Source organism: Gopherus flavomarginatus, chromosome 7, assembly GCF_025201925.1.
Source record: "Gopherus flavomarginatus isolate rGopFla2 chromosome 7, rGopFla2.mat.asm, whole genome shotgun sequence".
Classification (NCBI taxonomy): domain Eukaryota; kingdom Metazoa; phylum Chordata; order Testudines; family Testudinidae; genus Gopherus; species Gopherus flavomarginatus.
Window position 1 is genome coordinate 61361886 of NC_066623.1, and position 19986 is coordinate 61381871.

General features: G+C 43.1%; 1 protein-coding gene across 2 annotated transcripts in view; it reads left to right on the forward strand.

The window, feature by feature from the left end:
• The window catches only part of DHX9 (DExH-box helicase 9), a 41891-nt gene extending 23129 nt beyond the window's left edge, over nucleotides 1-18762 (forward strand). For both annotated transcript variants that reach the window (XM_050963565.1, XM_050963566.1), the window contains 12 exons: nucleotides 2256-2469; nucleotides 2729-2823; nucleotides 2991-3064; nucleotides 3852-4004; nucleotides 6706-6866; nucleotides 8544-8655; nucleotides 10476-10637; nucleotides 10816-10943; nucleotides 12845-13074; nucleotides 14412-14527; nucleotides 15481-15681; nucleotides 18231-18762. In XM_050963565.1, the coding sequence (XP_050819522.1) occupies nucleotides 2256-2469; nucleotides 2729-2823; nucleotides 2991-3064; nucleotides 3852-4004; nucleotides 6706-6866; nucleotides 8544-8655; nucleotides 10476-10637; nucleotides 10816-10943; nucleotides 12845-13074; nucleotides 14412-14527; nucleotides 15481-15681; nucleotides 18231-18555 (1971 nt within the window). In that variant the 3' untranslated portion in view covers nucleotides 18556-18762. The remainder of the gene's footprint in view (nucleotides 1-2255; nucleotides 2470-2728; nucleotides 2824-2990; nucleotides 3065-3851; nucleotides 4005-6705; nucleotides 6867-8543; nucleotides 8656-10475; nucleotides 10638-10815; nucleotides 10944-12844; nucleotides 13075-14411; nucleotides 14528-15480; nucleotides 15682-18230) is intronic.
• The last annotated feature ends 1224 nt before the right edge of the window (nucleotides 18763-19986 follow it).

The following is a 19986-nucleotide window of genomic DNA, read 5'->3' on the forward strand; positions in this document are numbered from 1 at the left end:
AGTAACATTTTTCAGATTCTCTTTGAGGGTTAAATATTTGCAGCGTTTCAGAAAAGTATTATTCCTACATTATTATACAAAGACTAATGGGTGAGCATGAGTAACTAATCGGGGACAGAGATAGTGGTCAGACAGCAGAACATTGGTATAAAATGAGTTCCTATATATATAATTCACTGGCTGTGTTTTAATGACTGCAACACTGTTGCACTAAAACACTTACAGAAACCTTGTAACTATTGAAATAGTGTGGGATTGCTGTCGATATATTTAACTGAATTTTCTGAATACTCCTCTAATTGATGTACAGTAAAAGCTGTTTTATACAGCACTTCACCAACTGGAAAGCTCTATAAACCTGCATTTCTGATCTTCATTGAAAGTCCAGTTTATAGTCCAGTTGGTATGTGGCTGCCGGGGTTTGGGGTACAGCATGCAGACTCTGAGAGGGAGTTTGGGTGCGGGGGGGGCTTGAGGTGCAGGGGGGGTGTGGGTTGCCGGATCTGGGGGCCACTCACCTTGAGTGGTTCCCCGGAAGCAGCAACCTATCCCAGCTGCTCCTGGTTCCTGGCCAGTAGGAGCTGTGGAGGTAGCACTTGGGGTAGGGGCAGCACGCAGAGCTGCCTCCCGCACCTATGCCTAGAAGTAGCCAGGACAGATTACTGCTTGTGGGGAGCCTCCTGAGGTGAGCACCCCCCGAATCTGGGTCCCCCTTCCCGCATCCAAACTCCCTCCCCCTTAGTTAATCAGCATTTTTCATTTACCGGCACCCCCCATTCCTCCAGCATGCTGGATAAAACAGCTTTTATTGTATTTATTTACCTTATAACGTTCCCGTCCCATTTTGTCACATCACCTGTGTTTTAAAAAAATTGAACTGATGTGTGAATTCAAGCTTGCTACTTTTGCTGCAGTAGATTTTGCCAGCAACTATGCCTACCAAGAACTTGTATTCCTTACATGGCTGTGGGTGATGGTATCTTCTGTAAAAAGATACAGTCATGAATTTTGTAATGACTAAGATCATTTAACTGGGGCTCTACCAAATTCACTGTCCATTCTGGTCAATTTCACAGTCATAAGATTTTAAAAGTAATAAATTTCATGATTTCAGCTATTTAAATCTGAAATCTCACTTTGTTGTAATTGTAGGGGACTTGACCCAAAGGAATTGTGGAGAGGTTGCAAGGTTATTATGCGTGAGGGGTGGGTTGTGGTACTGCTATGCTTCTGTGCTGCTGCTGCTGGTGGCATCGCTGCCTTCAGAACTGGGCAGGTGGAGAGTGGCAACTGCCGGTTGGTAGCCCAGCTCTGAAGGCAGAGCCACTGCCAGCAGCAGCGCAGAAGTAAGGATGGCATGGTATGATGCTGCCACCTTATTTCTGCACTGCTGCAGAGCTGGGGCCTCAGTCAGCCGCCGCCACTCTCTAGTCACCCAGCTCTGAAGGCTGCGCAGACGTAAGAGTGGCAATATCGCGAACCAATACTGCTACTCCTAAAATAACCATATGCCCCTGCAATTTCCTTTTGGGTCAGGACCCCCTAATGAGAAACGCAGGTTTTCCCCCATGAAATCTGTATAGTATAGGATAAAAGCACACAAAAGACCAGATTTCATTGCTGGGGGTGAGACCAGATTTCATGGTCCGTGATGCATTTTTTGTGGCAATGAATTCAGTAGGGCCCTATCTATAACTACGAGGGGGAAAACTTGTGTGTGTGTTACTTTGTGCATTTGAGACCCACTGTTGGGGTCATGTAGTCAGTTTCTAGATTTACTCTATATAGTTCCTAATTTCCCCAGCTGGCACTGTAGGTCTGTCTTCTAGCCGCAGAGGAGAGAGAAACACCTCAGCAGGAGAAACTTAGTAGTAAAATCACAAAAAATCTCAATTAACTTGATTGCAAATTGACCATTTCTCCTTAAAATAAACAATTTTTTTCCAAACCTACATATTGGTATTTCCTTAAAGAAAAGCAGTTTGATTCTTCTGTTCTAATGGAGATTTATATGGTTTGATAGTTTCCTTCTTAATTTATAATTATACTGGTTTATAATTCTGAAAAGAGAATACATATAGAAAAAAGCTGGGGAACAAGGCCAGGCCAACTTGTCCTGTGAGCCAGGACTGAGCCTAGGACAATGTTTCCAATCTATCCATCCCATTCATCTATCTGGTTTGAATGGCCCTCATCCCCACAGTATCAGAGTGCCATCTGGTTAAAGGTTTTTTGTTTGTTCTCTACATCTGCAGGCCAACTGTAATCTTATATGTAGTGATGAATATGGTCCAGAAACAAAACGTTGTATGGCCCAGTTGAACGAGAAAGAAACTCCCTTTGAGCTCATTGAGGCCTTGCTAAAGTACATTGAGACCCTGAATGTTCCAGGAGCTGTGCTTGTCTTCTTGCCGGGCTGGAACCTGATATACACCATGCAAAAGCATCTGGAAATGAATCCACACTTTGGTACAAACAGCTTTTGGTTATTTTCTACTGTGTCCTTCCCTCAGAACAGTTACTGGATGAATGTAAAGATGACTTGACTGAAGGAGTTGGTCCTTGTGTGTGTCTGTATAGGATGAGAGCTGGGTTTGAGTAGATGGATGAGAGAAAGTGGAAGGAAAGTGTTTAGGTATGAAGCAGTGGATGGATAAGAGAGAGTTGAAATTTAATGTCTGAGACATAACAGCTATAGTTGTTTAACCTCCTGATGTTCATATTGTAGGAAGCCACCGGTACAGAATTCTGCCCCTGCATTCACAAATTCCTCGAGATGAACAGCGCAGGGTGTTTGATCCAGTGCCTTCTGGAGTGACCAAGGTGTGAAACTATACCACCTACACAGAGACAGAGTGTAGTTTCGTTGCTCTCTCCTGTACTTTTGAGAGGAGTTTTTTAATGCTGACATTCTACATGTTACCTTACAGACCGTCCTTGGCTCCTTGTTACAATACATGTATTCAAGTACGATTTTCCTGTTTTCATAGGTGATTTTATCAACCAACATTGCTGAGACTAGCATTACCATCAATGACGTTGTCTATGTTATAGACTCTTGCAAGTGAGTTCCCGATCCAGATCTTTATTTTACACAATGTATTCTTTGTTGGAATGCCAAGTAGTTTTTGTGAACATGCAGTACTTCCTTGTATTGCTGTAGCCCCAAGACTGAGTTTGGAGACCTGATCTGCAGTGGTTGTGTGCTCCCCAAGCAATCTACACAGTTTAACAACCACATTGGAGTATCTGTAAATTGTCCTTGATCAATTGAATACCATGCTAGTGGTATTTATATGGGTGTCAGTGGGATTCCTGTATACTGTGTTCCAAATGGATGATTTCATAGTACAGACCTTGGTGTCCCTAGCCTTTGTTTGTCAGAGGGTGGAGATGGATGGCAGGAGAGAGATCACTTGATCATTACCTGTTAGGTTCACTCCCTCTGGGACACCTGGCATCGGTCACTATCGGCAGACAGGATACTGGGCTGCATGGACCTTTGGTCTGACCCAGAATGGCCATTCTTATGTTTAAACTCTCATTGTATGATTGCTGGGGGAATATTAAGCCTTCCTGTATTAGTCTGTTATGCACTTTGACTTGCTGTATGCACTTTGAGCATGTTATAGTCATGAATCACTAATTGCGTTAGAGCTTTGAGCTGAGATTTAAACTTTTGGGAGAAATCCCGGAAATACAGGTTCTAATGCAGTGAATGGGGGCACTATTCTTTAAGCAGAAAGACTAGCAAAGTTAACTTTTTTTATTCCAGTTTTGCTGTGTTAAATGATACAATGCAGACCTGCTTTGGCAATATTTGATCTTCATTGTTTTTACTACTTTTACAGACAAAAGGTTAAGCTGTTCACTGCTCACAACAATATGACAAACTATGCCACAGTCTGGGCATCAAAAACTAACCTTGAGCAACGGAAAGGGCGAGCTGGCCGAGTGCGGGCTGGATTCTGTTTCCATCTGTGCAGCAGAGCTCGCTTTGAAAGGTGAGGCTGTGCCTCTTCTTCTGGGACAAAGGGACATTTGGGAGTACTCCATAAATTAGAGCATACAGTTGTGAGCTGCTTCAAATCAAGCACAGGAAGCAGATTAACGCAAAATCATGGGGATAAGATTGCCATGAACTATTGCATTTCCTCAGACACAGAATTTAATTCCCTCTCTAGAATCTGTGGGTCCCCTTAGAAAACTGCCATGGAAAGCAGGGAAATTGTTCAAGATGTCCAGTCAAGTGGAGACTGCTCCTGAAGTCACAGGTATGGCCCAGGAGCCAGATAGAAAGACTTGGAAGAAAGAGCCCCATGCTCAGCCAGTGAGACACTGTTGAGGCCCAAGGTATTGAGAAGACAAGGAAAGAGATTCTAGAATGAGATACCACAAAAGACACCTGGACCCTACCAACCAAAAAGTGCAGGATTGTGTAGAGAGATGCTGGAACCCTACTCCTCTCTCAGAGAGGACAGCAGGTATAGAAGGTGATGAGAACCAGGTGGAGAGGAGGCAGGTAGACAGATGTTCTTCCTTTTTCCCAACTCCCTGGCCAAAAGCTGCTAACACCTCTTTTTGCTGCCAAAATATTTTTCTCCCACTTCCATCTGCTCTAACGTTCCCAAACTGCTGAAACCTGACCTGTTCTTGTTCCTATCTGCCAAACCTTTCCCCAAAGACACAGCCATGTAACCCTCACTGCACAGCTGCAGGGGCTTACACAGCTGTCAGATTCTACTATATTTCACCCACTACCCTGCAAAACATCACAGTATACCCATTCCCTTGGACAACAGCTGCAGGATAGCTGTATGTTTACAGTGATTGATGTCAAGAAATCTCAGTTTCTGAAGCAGCGTATAATAAAAACATTCCTAAAATCTTTGTTGAATTAAACATTTAGACAGATTATAATATACTGTGATGATCTTAATTCATTATGAACTTCTGACAGCAAACTAGTTGCATGCTGTTAAATTCTGACAAGACCCCATGATTTCTTTAAGTTCATCTTACCACAGAGCACATGGAACCCCAGGAATTACTGTGCTTAAACAGACAAATTGTAAACAGGAGATTGAGTCATGTATTTCCAAAGGGGTCCCACAGAGATTTGTTCTTGACCCTACACTATTTAATGTTTGGTTTTTTTTTGTCAGTGATCTGGAAAAAAATATAACAACTGATAGTTTGTGGGTGACACAGATTGAGGGAATGATAAATAATGAAGAGAACAGGCCTTTGATAGAATGAACAGGATTGCATGGTAAACAGGGTGCAAGCACTCAGTGTGTGTTTTAATAGGCTGAATGTAGACATCTGAAAAGAAAGAATGTAGGCCATACTTACAGGTTGGGGAACTATAGCTAACATGATCTCTCTCTCAAAACAAAACCAAAAAAAAACCCTGCTTCCCAGGATAATGAGGAGAACGTGAGCTCCCAGTGCAGTGCTGTGGCTGGAAAAGCTAATGCAATCCTTGCCTGAATTGCAATCTCTAGTAGAAGTATAGGTTATTTTAGCTCTGTATTTGGCACTGGTGCAACTGCTGCTGGAATACTCTATGCGGTTCTGATGTCATTTTATGAAGAATGTTGATAAATTGGAGAGGGTTCAGAGAAGAACCACCAGAATGATTAAAGGATTAGAAAACATGTTTTATCATGATAGACTGAAGGAGCTCAATGTGAGATTAACAAAAAGAAAGTTTAAGGGGTGACCTAATTGTATAAGTACCTGCATGGGGAACAAATAATGAATGGACTCTTCACTTTAGCAGAGAAAGGTATAACATGAGCCAGTTGAAAATGATGTTTTTTACCATGGGAATAATTAACCCTTGAAACAGTTTACCAAATGTTGTGGTGGATCCACCCATCACTGGCAGTTTTAAAATCAGGATTGGGTGTTTCTCTAAATGATATGCATGAGGAATTATTTTGGGAAATTCTATGGCCTGTGTTGTACAGAAGATAAGACTAGATGATCACAATGATCTCTTCTGGCCTTGGAATCTCTGAAAGCCTAGCTTCATGCAACGTAGAAGGAGAAAGACAGTTTGAACTGTGGAAGCAAGGATAAGAAGTAGAAATGGATGGGACCATGTTCATTTGGGAGGCATGTTTATCCCAAACATCACATAGGATACTAAGTGTTCAAAACCTCAGTCATTTATAAGGGTTAACACTTGAACTGTGGTCCTCAAGGTAAAGAGACTGACGGCGCTGTGTCAGGAAGAAAGGGGCCCAAGAGCTCCATCCCCACCACACCTCCATGCTTCTAGAAATAAATACTTAGCCTGTTTCCAGTAAGAGCACTCCTCCTTGTTGTTAACCCAGTTGAACCAGGGACCAGCAGATGGTGTTGGGAGTGGAGGTGATAAAGTAGCCAGCATGGAAACTGGGTAGTGGTAATAGGTAGCCTGGAAGTAATTGATCTGCCTGAGGAATGGAAGACCTGTTCTAGCATTCAGGTTTGGTTGTGGAAGGGCAAGGAGATAAGGTTCCAGTTGGAAGGGAAATGGGAATTTCTGAAGATAAGTACTGTTAATCAGTGCAGGTTGCAGGAAGTCACTGAGGGTGGATTGATGAGGTGGCTTGGTGAATGTATTCATGTAGGAAGGCTAGGTTGCACTTGATGGGATGACCTGTATTGGGGATTGGTAATGCAAATGTTTTGTTCTCCCCTTACTGTTTTCAGGCTTGAAACTCACATGACACCTGAAATGTTCAGAACACCACTGCATGAAATTGCTTTGAGCATCAAACTTCTGCGACTGGGAGGGATTGGACAATTCTTGGCCAAAGCGATAGAACCACCACCTTTGGATGCAGTGATTGAAGCAGAGCACACACTCAGAGGTACTCCTATTGGGCCACAAGGTTCTTTGTTAGCAAACCCAGAGATGTGACATTTACAGCTTTGAATGGTTGAGGGTCTCAAGGTCAGTTGTAAGTAGCTTTGATATTTATATTGCTAGATAGACATTTATATTTCTAAGTTTTCTTTGGCTGGAATGACATGTCTGGAGACCCCTTTGTGGCTCTGGGATGCATTTTCTGGGTAGCAGTGAGTTTCTGAAACTGGAGCAGTACTTAGAACACACATGTTCCTCTAGTTGACTTCCTAGCTTCAGGCTTGTGTTTGTTACATTTTAGGAGGCTCTTATGAAACTGGCTACTACTGTATCTTCAGCTGTGAGACTCATATATATGAGATGCAACTGAGTCCACTGCATTACAGCATTTAGGAGACTGGTTCAAAACAAGTCTGATCTAGGTTGATGGATTCTGTTATAATTATTTTGCACTTCTATGCTGCCTGGTCTCACCCAGTTTTGTGAGATCCCTTTGTAACTCATGGCAGTCAGCTTTGGACTTAACTATCTTGAGTACCATAGTTTCAAATTTTGCCACCTGACTGTTCACGCCCCTTTCCAGATCACTTCTGAATATGTTGAACAGTACAGGTGGTCACTACAGATCCTTAGGTAGCCCTCACTATTTACCTCTCTGCGTTGTGAAAACTGACTATATATTCCTACCCTTTGTTTCCTATCTTTTAACAAGTTATTGATCCAGGAGAGGACTTTCCTCTTATCCCATGACGGCTTAGTTTACTTAAGAGTCTTTGGTAAGGAACTTGTCAAAGGCTTTCTGAAAGCCCAAGTAGGGTGTTTTGACTGGATCTCCCTTGTCTTCAGGCTTGTTGATACCCTCAAGGAATTCTGATTGTTGAGGCACGATTTCCCTTTACAAAGCTGTGTTGACTTTTCCCCAACATAATGTATTTATCTGTGTCCAGTATCAAAGGGGTAGCCGTGTTAGTCTGGATCTGTAAAAGCAGCAAAGAGTCCTGTGGCACCTTTAGACTAACATACGTATTGGAGCATGAGCTTTCATGGGTGAATACCTACTTCGTCGGATGCATGTGTCCAGTCATTCTGTCCTTTCCTGTAGTTTCAACTAATTTGCTTGTTACTGAAGTTAGGCTTACTGGCCTGTAATTGCCAGATCGCCTCTGGAGCCCTTTTTTGAAAATTGGTGTTACAGTAGTTACTCTCCAGTTGTCTGGTTACAGAGGCTGATTTAAGCAAAGGTTGTGTATCACAGTTAGTAGTTCTGCAATTTCATACGAGTTCCTTCAGAATACTTGGGTGAACATCATCGTTAAAGTATTTAAACTAATCTGTCCTCCAAGGGCTAATTAAATCCTTGGTTTGACTTTGGGCTTGTCTACACTGGCAATTTACAGCACTTCAAAAAACACACCCCTCCGAGCGCAGCAAGTTTCAGTGCTGTAAAGTGCTGGTATAGCCAGTGCACCAGCCCTGGTAGCCACGCTCCCAGCGCTGGTAGCTACACCCCTTGTGGAGGTGGGTTATTTTAGAGTGCTGGGAGCTCTCTCCCAGCACTCTGCTACGACCACACAAGGCACGTTAAAGTACTGATGTGGCAGCGCTTCAGCGTTGCCAATGTAGACTAGCCATAGGCAACTGCCAGAACCATCTTTGTTGATCAGTTAATGGCTTGTTTCAGAGCTGGATGCCCTGGATTCTAATGATGAGTTGACACCTCTTGGGAGAATCCTTGCTAAACTCCCCATTGAACCTCGTCTGGGCAAGATGATGATCATGGGCTGCATTTTCTAGTAAGTTCCTCAGTATCAGTGATTCTTTGCTGTCTTGCCCTGTGTTCTTGAGTCTTCAGGCATCCAATAATGTCAAAAAAAGAGGCACCCAGATGGGCTGTGAATGGCACTGTGGGTGGTGGCTGTGACGAACTTGGAAAGTTCTTAATGTTTTTTCTGAGTACTGTGTTGGTGCCTCAGTGTCCCCATGGCAGTTCTTAAGTATTTGGCAGAGCAAAGGGCCAGGGCACCTAAATGCCTGACACTCTGTCTCCTAGCAACTGATGGCCTGGGCCCCTCCTCTGCAAAGGTGCCAGCTGAAGGTGTTGGAGACAAAGGGAGGTAGCAAAAGGGTTCAAGCCGCATAAACCTTCCCACATGCGGCCCGCAAGTGCCATCGAGCACACCCGACCTAAGGGAGGGCGTGAGACTGGACTGTCCTGGTGTAACTCACACCGAAGAATGGGAGAGATGCAGGGGCGTCCATGGGAACGTTGGTGGGTTCGAACTTCCCCAGGTCACTGGCAGGAGTGACCTCGCTCAGTTCGGTCTCGAAGGGGGGAGAGATGTGACGAACTTGGAAAGTTCTTAATGTTTTCTCTGAGTACTGTGTTGGTGCCTCAGTGTCCCCATGGCAGTTCTTAAGTATCTGGCAGAGCAAAGGGCCAGGGCACCTAAATGCCTGACACTCTGTCTCCTAGCAACTGATGGCCTGGGCCCCTCCTCTGCAAAGGTGCCAGCTGAAGGTGTTGGAGACAAAGGGATCAGGTGACCTCCTGGCCCGGGAAAGGGGCTGAGGAGAGAGCAGGGGCTGGGAGGGGTTGTTAGTCTGGAGCTGGCTGGGGTCAAGGGTGGAGGGCAGACCTGGGGGTCTGGCTCACTACCCCCCCCAGAATGGACCCAGCCGAGGGGTCCGGTTCGCTGTATCTACAAGCTCTGTTTTAAACCCTGTTCCTGTCATCGAATAAACCTCTGTTTTACTGGCTGGCTAAGCGTCACGTCTGACTGCAAAGTGGGGGTGCAGAACCCGGTGGCTTCCCCAGGACCCCGCTGGGGTGGACTCGCTGTGGGAAGCGCACGGAGGGGCAGAGGATGCTAAATGCTCCAAGGAGAGACCCAGGAGGTGAAGCCGTGTGAGCTTCTTGCCCTAAACAAGTCTGCTCCAAGGGAAAGGAGGCTCCCCAAAGTCCTGACTGGCCTGGTGGGGAGCAGTTCCAGAGCATCGCCCGGGGACTCCGTGACAGTGGCGTGGAGGGGAAGGGGAGGGAACTGCATATTCATGAGATTAGGAGACAAATAACATCACTGGGTGTGGGGAGCCAAATATTCATGAGCTAAGGAGGAACTGAATGGCACCAGTAGAGACTGAATATTTATGAAGTGAGGGAATGGGACACTGAACACTTGTAAGATCGGAGTGAACTGTGGTTGGGGAGATGTGGGCAGTTAGTATTTGAGAGACAAGGTGAAAAGAACCATGGGACTGAATATTCATCAATAGAGGTATGCGGGCATTAGTTTTAATCATGAGTGGTGGTGTTGGAGAGCCCATTATCTGGAAGAGGGTGGTGAACAGGATTGCGAGAACAGATGGGGGAGGGGAAAGGCATAATATTCATGAATGTGCTGTGAAATTCCAGCCACTGTCATTTGATCTAATTAATGTCCTTATTATGAGAAGAGCTGCTATAAAGAAGTCTCTCTAAGACTAACGACTGAGGTAATGAGGCCCATGTCCTTAAGCAGGAAGTTTTTACTCATGTCAGTGGGCCTGTAACAGCTGCTGGCAACAAGACTAGGAACAAACCCAGTCATAAATATTTCTATGGTTTTTGTTTCAGTGTAGGAGATGCTGTGTGTACCATCTCTGCTGCCACCTGCTTCCCTGAGCCTTTCATCAGTGAGGGTAAACGGCTGGGTTACGTCCATAGGAATTTTGCGGGGAACAGGTTTTCAGATCATGTAGCCTTGCTTTCAGTCTTCCAGGCCTGGGATGACGCAAGGTATGTTGGCTTAGCACAGAACTTGATGGAAGATTAAGGGTAATACTGGGTGAGCAACTAACTGTGACCTGACTAGATAGCCAAATGGCTGTGTTAAGTTTCCGTTTGTGGCACTATTCTTCTCTTGTGTAGATCTTCTTGAGTCCACGTGAGTCTGTCTTGATTGTTTCCTTTTTAGAATGGGCGGTGAAGATGCAGAAATACGATTCTGTGAACACAAAAGGCTCAACATGGCTACACTCAGGATGACTTGGGAAGCTAAAGTCCAGCTTAAAGATATTCTTATCAATTCTGGCTTTCCAGAAGGTAATACTCCATGGAAGTAGTCATTTCAGTATTGTCCTCTTCTATTTTTGAGTTGAGGGATAGGTTTCCAACCTGTTGGCTGGCTAATAGCCCAGTAATGGTGAATACATGGTATGTGGGACCATAGTGAGTTTGCCCCAGCACTGTTGTGCTGTTAAAGCAGCCTCCACCTGAGTGTTGCTGCATGCATTCTGCCTCTCCTGGCTGAGAGCAATTTAAGGACTTGTCTACACTGTGCATTAGTGCGTACATTGGGACTATGTTAATGAGCACTAGGGAACTTAGGGTGTGCCAGCAGGGTCCATGCAGACCAATCAGTGTGCAACACCCTAGTGCACACTAGAACTTACAACACTCTAGTGTGGACTAATGCACAGTGTAAACAAGCCCTACAACTGCATGTGAATTTAGCACTGCAGTGGTGGTAAATTCTGGAGGGCAAGGTTATGAGGAATTTGACCTTAAAGTGGTAGTTGTCTTTTCAGATCCACCTCCATGGTTTTGCTTCTCATACTTCTCTGCCTCTTACCTCTGCCATATATATTGCAATGATATTCCTTCTGGATGAGAAGAGCTAGAGACTGCCCTTTCAAAATCACTTGGCATAGCTGTTGTATTATCTTAAGGGAATCACTCAGGGCATTACCTCCCCACAAGATCTGAACATTGCCTTTCCTGCTCTGTAGTTTTCTGGGCTTGTGTTTAGATCTTCACTACATAGCATGTTAGCTTAGAATTCTTCGTATTTGAGTTTTCATTTCCATTACAGTGGGAATATTACAATACATAGCAAAATCTCTCAGCTAGTTATCAATATAAGATTGAGCAAGACATGACTTAACACAGCCATGTGCAAATGACATGAAGTCAGATTTTCTTTCAAATGAAGTCTATTCAGAGAGAAGACCAAATTTAAGGAAGGTACCTGTAAGTATCCAAATTAGGCTGCATTTATAGAGACGTTGTCAACTTGAAATCTAGTAAATTTTAGTGCCTTCTGCATAAAAGTAATAGCAATGGCCAGATCCCTAGTGGACTTCAGGGGTCCTTGCCTCTCACCCATTTTCAAGGTAAAAACTTTGATTGGGGTAGGGTTTGGGGCGGTTTACATTTATTTTGTTCTTGTAAGGTTGACTTTGTTTGAGGAGTATGCTTGGGTTGTGGTCTTTCGATTAGGAGTCAATGCAGAGAGTTTCCATTCTTGTAGTGGAAGAAAAGCCCTTTTTTTTTTTTTTTTTTTTTTTTTTTTTTTTTTTAAGAGGAAGGCTTTACAGTGTTCCCTAAAGATGGGACAGGTTCTAGATTCGATTATCTCTGCAAGTTTTTTTCCATGTTAAAAAGTTGATGGGAATCCAAAGTGTGTTGCTCTCCCTTTCGTTTTCTTAATATCCAATAGTCTGTCTTTCTCCCTCTGCTCTCAGGGATAAATGCTACAATAATTGTCTTTCTGGGCTGGATGACCCAACAACCCCCAACCTGGGACTCCAGGTTTGTTGTGACAAGCACTATTACAACATCCAACCTGACCACTTCGGGAGGTCCTATGTCTTCAAAACAAATGAAGAAAAGATGTGATACAGCTATTCCTGGACAAGCTTTTATGTCCTTGTTCTTGAAAATGTGGGAAGGGGAATGACTTCTCCAATTTGTAGTTTATTTTTTAGCTCTTTTCTCATTGAATAATAGAGAATGTGTACAGTTTTACTCATTACAAATACAGTTCTTTAATGTTATGATGCAGCATTCAAATGGCCTTTTCTAAGGGCAGAGATGTCTTGAGAACCAATGCCTAAATAAATAGTTGAGTCAGTAAATCTTCAGATCAAAGATCCTGAATAACTTAGTTGCACTGCACTATGCAAGATCTGGAAAGTAGCCTGTTTTCTGTTCTCTGTCAACAGAGTGTTTGATGACTCAGATATTTAACAATACTGGACCAGATAACAATCTAGATGTTGTGATCTCCCTGCTTGCTTTTGGTGTATACCCTAATGTCTGCTATCACAAGGAGAAGAGGAAAATTCTTACCACTGAGGGGCGCAATGCACTTATCCACAAGTCATCTGTCAACTGTCCTTTCAGCAGCCAGGACATGAAGTATCCATCTCCTTTCTTTGTTTTTGGTGAAAAGGTAAAGAGAATCGTGCAATACCTTCTTCTATAAGATTACCAAACTTTATGCCCATTCTTCATTTCAAAAGGAGCCTCTCTGGCACTGTTTTATTTCTTTAATGAAAATGTTAGTGCTAGTGAAACAGTGTATTGCAGCCCTGAAATCCTGTATTCCAAGGCTCTTCTGTTGTATGGCAAAAAAGCCTGGAATTAGTCCTCTCCTCTTGCTGTTCCCTGCTCAAGGTCAGTTGGTTCAGAATTCCATGTTCATCTATTTTATCACGTGCACAGTCCCCAAATGTTCAGCATGCTGCATATTTTTGTATTGACAAGTAACTGCTTTATAGAGTCAAGGGACATGATGGAGGTTTAGGGAGCTGAACGGGGACAGCTATGGCCTGTGGCACCCATGAAGGTGAGGGCAAGTAGCTTGTGTTTTGTTACCAGAATGCATTTGAGTCTTTTGGTGCTGTGGAGGGGATTCCATCTCCTCTTCACTCCTGCGCAAAAAGGGGAGGGAGAGAGAATTACAGATTTTGGGGGGCTGCAGGCATTAATTCCTTGCTCCTGTCACTCTAGCAACCCTGGATAACATCAGGCTGCCTCACTGCACTCCATCCCAATATCTGCCACAACAGCCAGCAGTGACAAATAGGCAACGATATACTTATCGCTGATCTCTAACTGTAACTGGGCTTTCTAACACACTGTTGAAATGAATAGGGCAGTTCACATAGTTAGAGCCATTGTCTCAGTCTGTCTGCAGAGTTCAGCAGATGTCACTGAATTGATTTATGCCAGATCCTGTTTTGAAGGTATTCTCAACAAATACCATGTTCAGGTTTTAGTTTATATAAACAAAAGCCTAGAGTTTTAGCACAGTTATGCAGGAATTTACAAATCTGCAGTTGTGGGACAGTTGTGTAATCACCAGGAATATATGGCTCCCTGACTATCCAAAGAACAGATTGCAAGCTTCTCCTAGAGTGCCCTGCCAGAGTGCAGCATCCCAGACCATCTGATGCTGGGGCATTCTGCTGAGACTGACAAAACTTGTTTTTTGTAAAGTTACACCTGTTCCTTAGGAACTGCATTGAGACCACAGAATTCATTTCACAGCTTTTAAATGGTAATGAATTTGTTTCAAGCAACCAAAGCTGAATTCACAGCATCTGTCCTGATCTGACGAGCTCTCCCTCTCAATGGATTAGTAATAAATACAATCTCCCTGGGATTATCCTGTTTGTGTAAAAAAAAAAAAAAAAAAAAAAAAATGGTTAGTTTCCATGGCCAGTGGAAGAAAGAGCCGTCTCTTAGTTCTTCAGATGGGAAACCATATTCCTCTTCTACCTGCAGATCCGAACACGAGCTATCTCTGCCAAAGGAATGACCTTGGTGAGCCCGCTGCAGCTGCTTCTGTTTGCCTCAAAGAAAGTCTTATCTGATGGAGAGATCATTCTGGTGGATGACTGGTATGAACTTCCTAGTTGATCATGGATAACTGTGAGGAGAAACAGCTGGTAACATAGCTATAAGTATGTTTAGAATGGGAAATGTAGGTCAGGCTGTGCAGTAACAGATGAATTTCATCAGAGCATTATCATTGGTCTGTGTAAGGATGGGGGAAGAGTTTATTTTGGCAGCTCCTGTTTTTTTCTGTAGATTATGTTCCTAAATTGAAAACATGAGGCATTGGCTGGATTCCACAAAAGCTACTTTCCCTGAGAACAGATCTGAATTAGAGGCAGTGTAGAATTTGGGTCACCGCCTCATAGACAAGCAGGAGGAAGGATAACCTCATTGTTAAGACACAGTTCTGGGTCAGGAGTGCTGGTTCTGCTACTGACTTCCTGTGACCTTTCGCAAGTAATTGGGAAACAGGTAAAAAGACAGTCTTTACAATGAAGTTAATGCCTACCCACTTCTTAGAGTTGAGGCATAGTTCACTAACATTTGTCAAAGCTGATACTATGGGATGGCGGGTAGTTTTTGATGACATCTTTGTGTCCTTAACAGGGCCTTGAAGAGCCCTTGTATTTTTGAGCCTGCTTTAACATTTTGGCATCTTTTAATCCCAGAGGGTAATGGAGTAGTAACTGGTAGTACCTGAAGCGTTCCAGGTCCAAAGAGCAGGAAGTCAAAAATGTAACAGCTGTTCTGATTGGCTTCTGATTTTCTCTCAGTGCTGGGGAATCTCAGATGTTGCCAATCATACTTTTTCGGTTCCAGATGGCGGCATTTCCCATTGTTAGGGTGTTACCCATACTCTTAACTTTGAAGTTCTTAGTGTTTTCTGTGGTGGTTGGCACTAGACACACTGAACACCTGCTCTATGGAACATTGTTCTCTATAGCCTCTCTCCTGTAGGCTATGATGCTCTGTATCTAGAGAGATCTTCATTTTGAAATTGTTTTTCCTGCTCTAGGATTAAATTGCGGATGTCTCATGATGCAGCTGCCTGTGTCACTGCCCTACGTGCAGCAATGGAAGCTCTTGTTGTTGAAGTAACTAAAGATCCTGAAATCATTAGCCAGCTGGACCCAGTGAATGAGCGAATGCTGAATGTGATCCGCCAAATCTCCAGGCCTTCAGCGGCTGGCATCAACCTCATGGCAGGAAACACAAGGTTAGTGCCAATCTGTTCACGTATACAGCTGGATCCTTGGAGTAGGAAAACATTCCTGGTAACTTGGAAAGCCGAAACATGCCAAAGGCCAAAATGTGTCTCTGAACTCCTGTGTCAGCAAGAACTCCTGTTGTGGGATTTAGTTTGGAAGCAGGCTGCCTGATGTAGATGAGTGTTGAAGTTTTTATATACTCATATTTTCAGTGAATCATAATGTCGGAAAATCTTTCTAAGAAACTGTGCAAGCAGTGAAGTTGCAGGTTGATGGAGGATGACAAAAAGAGTAAAATGATGGCTCCTATAGTTAAGTTAATGAGGTTTGGTGTGATTGGCTATCCTGTGATACAGCATATACCAAGGATCTTCTGGATTTCACAAACGAATTGTGGGGGCTGGTCTATTCATGCATGCCTTTGAACTGTTTAGGAAATGCACACCGTCACATACAAAGTATACTGACTGTAATTCCTTCCCCAGGCCACATGTCACTCTCCCATTAGTGGCAGAATTGTAAAAAATAAGGAATAGCAGTTCCAGGAAACTGAAATAACACAACCCTGAGGGCCTGAAGTAGAAATCTTTCAAAAACCTGGGAGAGTATAGTTAAACTATAGCAACTTGGTATGCACAGATGGTTACTCTGCAGAGAGTAACCGTTTCACTGGCCTGCAATAAACTTCACACCAGAAGAATGATCTTGGTATGAAGTGTTTGAACAAGTTAATTTCAATTTAACCCTACTGTCAAATTCAGAATATGGTAGTTGTAATCCAAGAGGCCATGGTACCCTGGTGTGTACGTCATATGGTTTGAACATTCTGGCAGCTGTAGAGTTAATTTGGATTTGCAGTGGTGGGCATTAACTGAATTTACTGAATTTTACATACTCCGAGCATGTGTGTTTTCCACCTACTCAAGGCTATTTAGATTGCCTGCAATTTCATACCCTTCACATCAATTTGTGTTGCTCATTATACAGAACAGATTTAAGATGTAAAGATGACTTTCCCCAAATCTCTGGAGATATAGTAATGGTTGAATTACAGGCAAGGAGAGAAATGTATTTGGTTGATAGTGTTTGACTTCTCCATTCTACCACAAATACTCTTCCTGAAGAGATCAGTCCATCAGTTCTTGAGTGCTTATCTATTCAGACTGTGTGGTGCTAGGATTCCCCCTTGGTCCTAATGGCTGCCTAAGAGCAGAAAACACTACTCTACTCTACTCTACTCTACTCTGCCATTAGTCAGATTCAGTGAGGGCAAAGCACACATCAGGGTTGGGATTTTTCTTGTAGAGAATGGGTTCTGAAGCTCCTCATCCAGTCTGTATAAAGAATGATAGAAATCAAAGAAGTGCTCCAGGCTCCTAAACCACTATAAACTGTACCTGTGTTGCTCAGTACAGCAAACCATTATAGACAGCAAGAACCACTTTTGCAGTTTTTACAAAAATATCTGAAAATAGTTGGTGTCAGTCCACACGAGTCTCACCACTTCTCATAATACAATACCTATTTGTGCTTTTCCATACCACTGGTAAACATGGCTGTGTATAGGGGAAAGGGAGCTGTAGAGCTCTGTGATGTATACACATGAAAGTTCTAATAAAGAATCTTTTCTCTGCTTCAGTATCAGTCCTAGTACCGCTGTTGAAGGGCTGCATGGGGGGGAGTTCCTGTTTCAGTATCTTTTGTGCGTTGAGGAACAGGCTGACTCTTTCTCCTCCACCCCACCCCCACTCCTTCCCTAACTATATCAAGCACATCCTATTTCCAGTCTGCTCTTCCTTCTCCTGCAGGCCGTCTCCTATTATTTTCTCAAATGCTGGGTGAATTTACAGGCCTAAATGTTAGTGACTTCAGAGACTTTTTCATGTTAATTATTCTGCTGTTATATAAGCAGAACAGAAACTCTGCTTTCTTTGTATCATTGGACCTTTGTTAGCAGTAGCCTCAAACGGAAACGGCTGAACCACTTTGGTTGAAATTCAGCCTGAGGCAATTGGCTGGCATGGAAAACTTCAGCCCCATAATGGGACTTTGGCAAAGTTGTAAACAATTGAAAATAGTCTTATAGTGAGTGGGACATGTCAGGCAGCCCTGCCTCTAATAACCTGTTCATTCCTTATTTCTGATGTAGATAATTTAATAAAAGTGACGGAGACTCAGCTGTATGGCGCATAGGTAACTGATCAAAATGAGGGACCAACTTCTGTTTTTTCTTAAACATATCATGAGGGGCAAAATAGAGAGCCCAGCACTTCTGACATAAGCTGAAAACTGCCGCCCCTACCTATGAGTGGTTGTTTTTGACAAAGTCCACGTCAGTGGACAATTTTATCTCAGCTTTAGAATTTTTTCAGAATGGGTGTGGTCCTGGACCAGATGAGATCACTCCAGGCTGCTCTTCAATGAAGCTTTACAAGGAGCAAATGTCGAAGTTGGGTGTGGGATTTGAGCATATTGCTCAGCTGCATAGGAGAAGTGGGAGTTTTTATAAAGTTGTGGGTGTTTAAATTAATTTATTCTTAAAACTTTTCTTTCCTAGGTTTGGAGATGGTCCTCGTCCACCCAAAATGGCTCGATATGACAATGGAGGTGGTTTTAGAGGACGGGGAGTTAACCAGCGTGGCTCTGGCTACAGAGGTGGAGGCTATGGTGGTGGAGGCTATAACTCATACCGAGGTGGTTCTGGAGGAAGAGGATACCAAGGTGGTTCTGGGGGAGGTTATAGAGGTGGTGGGGGATATAGAGGGTCTGGGGGAGGGTATCGAGGCTCGGGTGGGGGATATAGAGGGTACCAAGGTGGTGGGAATAGAGGTAATTATGGAGGTGGGTATGGGGGCCAAGGAAGGGGGCGTGGTGGTTATTGAAGTCTTTCTTATACTCTACAGAAATGTGCATGTTTCCTTCTGGAATTTCTTTGATACTAATACAGAAGTCTGTTTATCATTCTACTTGTTCACAGTAGCTTGAAACAAATTGTTTAGGACTAGTGATGATATTATGTAATATAGTCCTTACTACAGAGTACCACAGTCTGTATACTTTGTTCTTAATAAAGTGTTCTGTTCACAAGACTTAACATGTTTTGTCTCTGTATGATGTTTGGATTCTTGAGCATGGCTGTTTCCTTTTAGGTTTAGCATTTGTCCATCGGAGGTATGAGAAATTTTGGGAGAAAACATCTCTTTATTGTTTCCAGGGTGTAAAAGAGCATGTGGGACAGATATCATCAATTCTTCAGAATTGCAAGGGTTTCTAGTCATTGCTGCTTCAGACCATGATTGCACTGAATGGACAGAAGCAGAGGTTTGAAATCATAGGACTGTGTTAGCCAATACCTAGTGAGGTGTAGAATACACTACATTACATTAATAGATATTATGAGCACGGTATTAATATAATGAACATCATTATATATGTGTTGGGAAGCTACGTTAAGTATTGTGCTCTCCCCACAATTCTGTTCACCCATGTCAAATATCCTATTACGCTTGTCAAAGCTGAAATCGGCTTTACAATTAGAAAATAGGAAACATGGCAAAGCAAAGATGCATGAATCCTTTGTATCATGTACAGTTAGGATTTACTTTCATGGCTCATCAACACATGGAGTGTAATATTCAAAACAAAATATGGGAAAGTACAGGTTGATACCAAGGACAAAGCTGGCACAAACTAGTGGGTTAAAGTGACGTGTAAAGAGTTGTAACTTGTAAAATCATTACTACTGGCTGAAATGTGTATCTTTGAAGCACACAGCTGCAAGCATTTGCTTCCCAGGAAGGTATGCATGTCTCCTTTTTATTGTACTGCTTTGTCTTTAGACAGTATATTTAGCTAAACTGGATTATTTGGTCTGGAACACTTTTAAGAATGATCCTTGAGTGTAGTCAAACAATTGGCTACACCTTTTATAACTTGAATAGCTGATGATGTGAGGGGAATCTCTTCCTTTGCTTTAGAATGCACTGTGCAAATAGGCCCTGCTGCAGTGCCAGATGACACTGTCACCTTTTACTGCAGATTTACAGCCATTTAGGTTGTCCACTGGCTGGCTACTAGTATATGCTGCCTTGCTCTATAGAGAACTGTCCCTAGAGAGGTAATAACATGGGCTAGGTTTCTCTGGCTCAGATACAGAAACCTCCAAGCGAAGTGTTTGAGGCTGATGTAGAGATGTTTGCTGGCTCTGAAGTTAACTCGGAAGTATGAAAAACCCCATTCATCTAAACAGATATTAACTTACAATGTTGACAGGTAAGCAGTGAAATAACTTGTATGACGAGAGGATTTCTGTT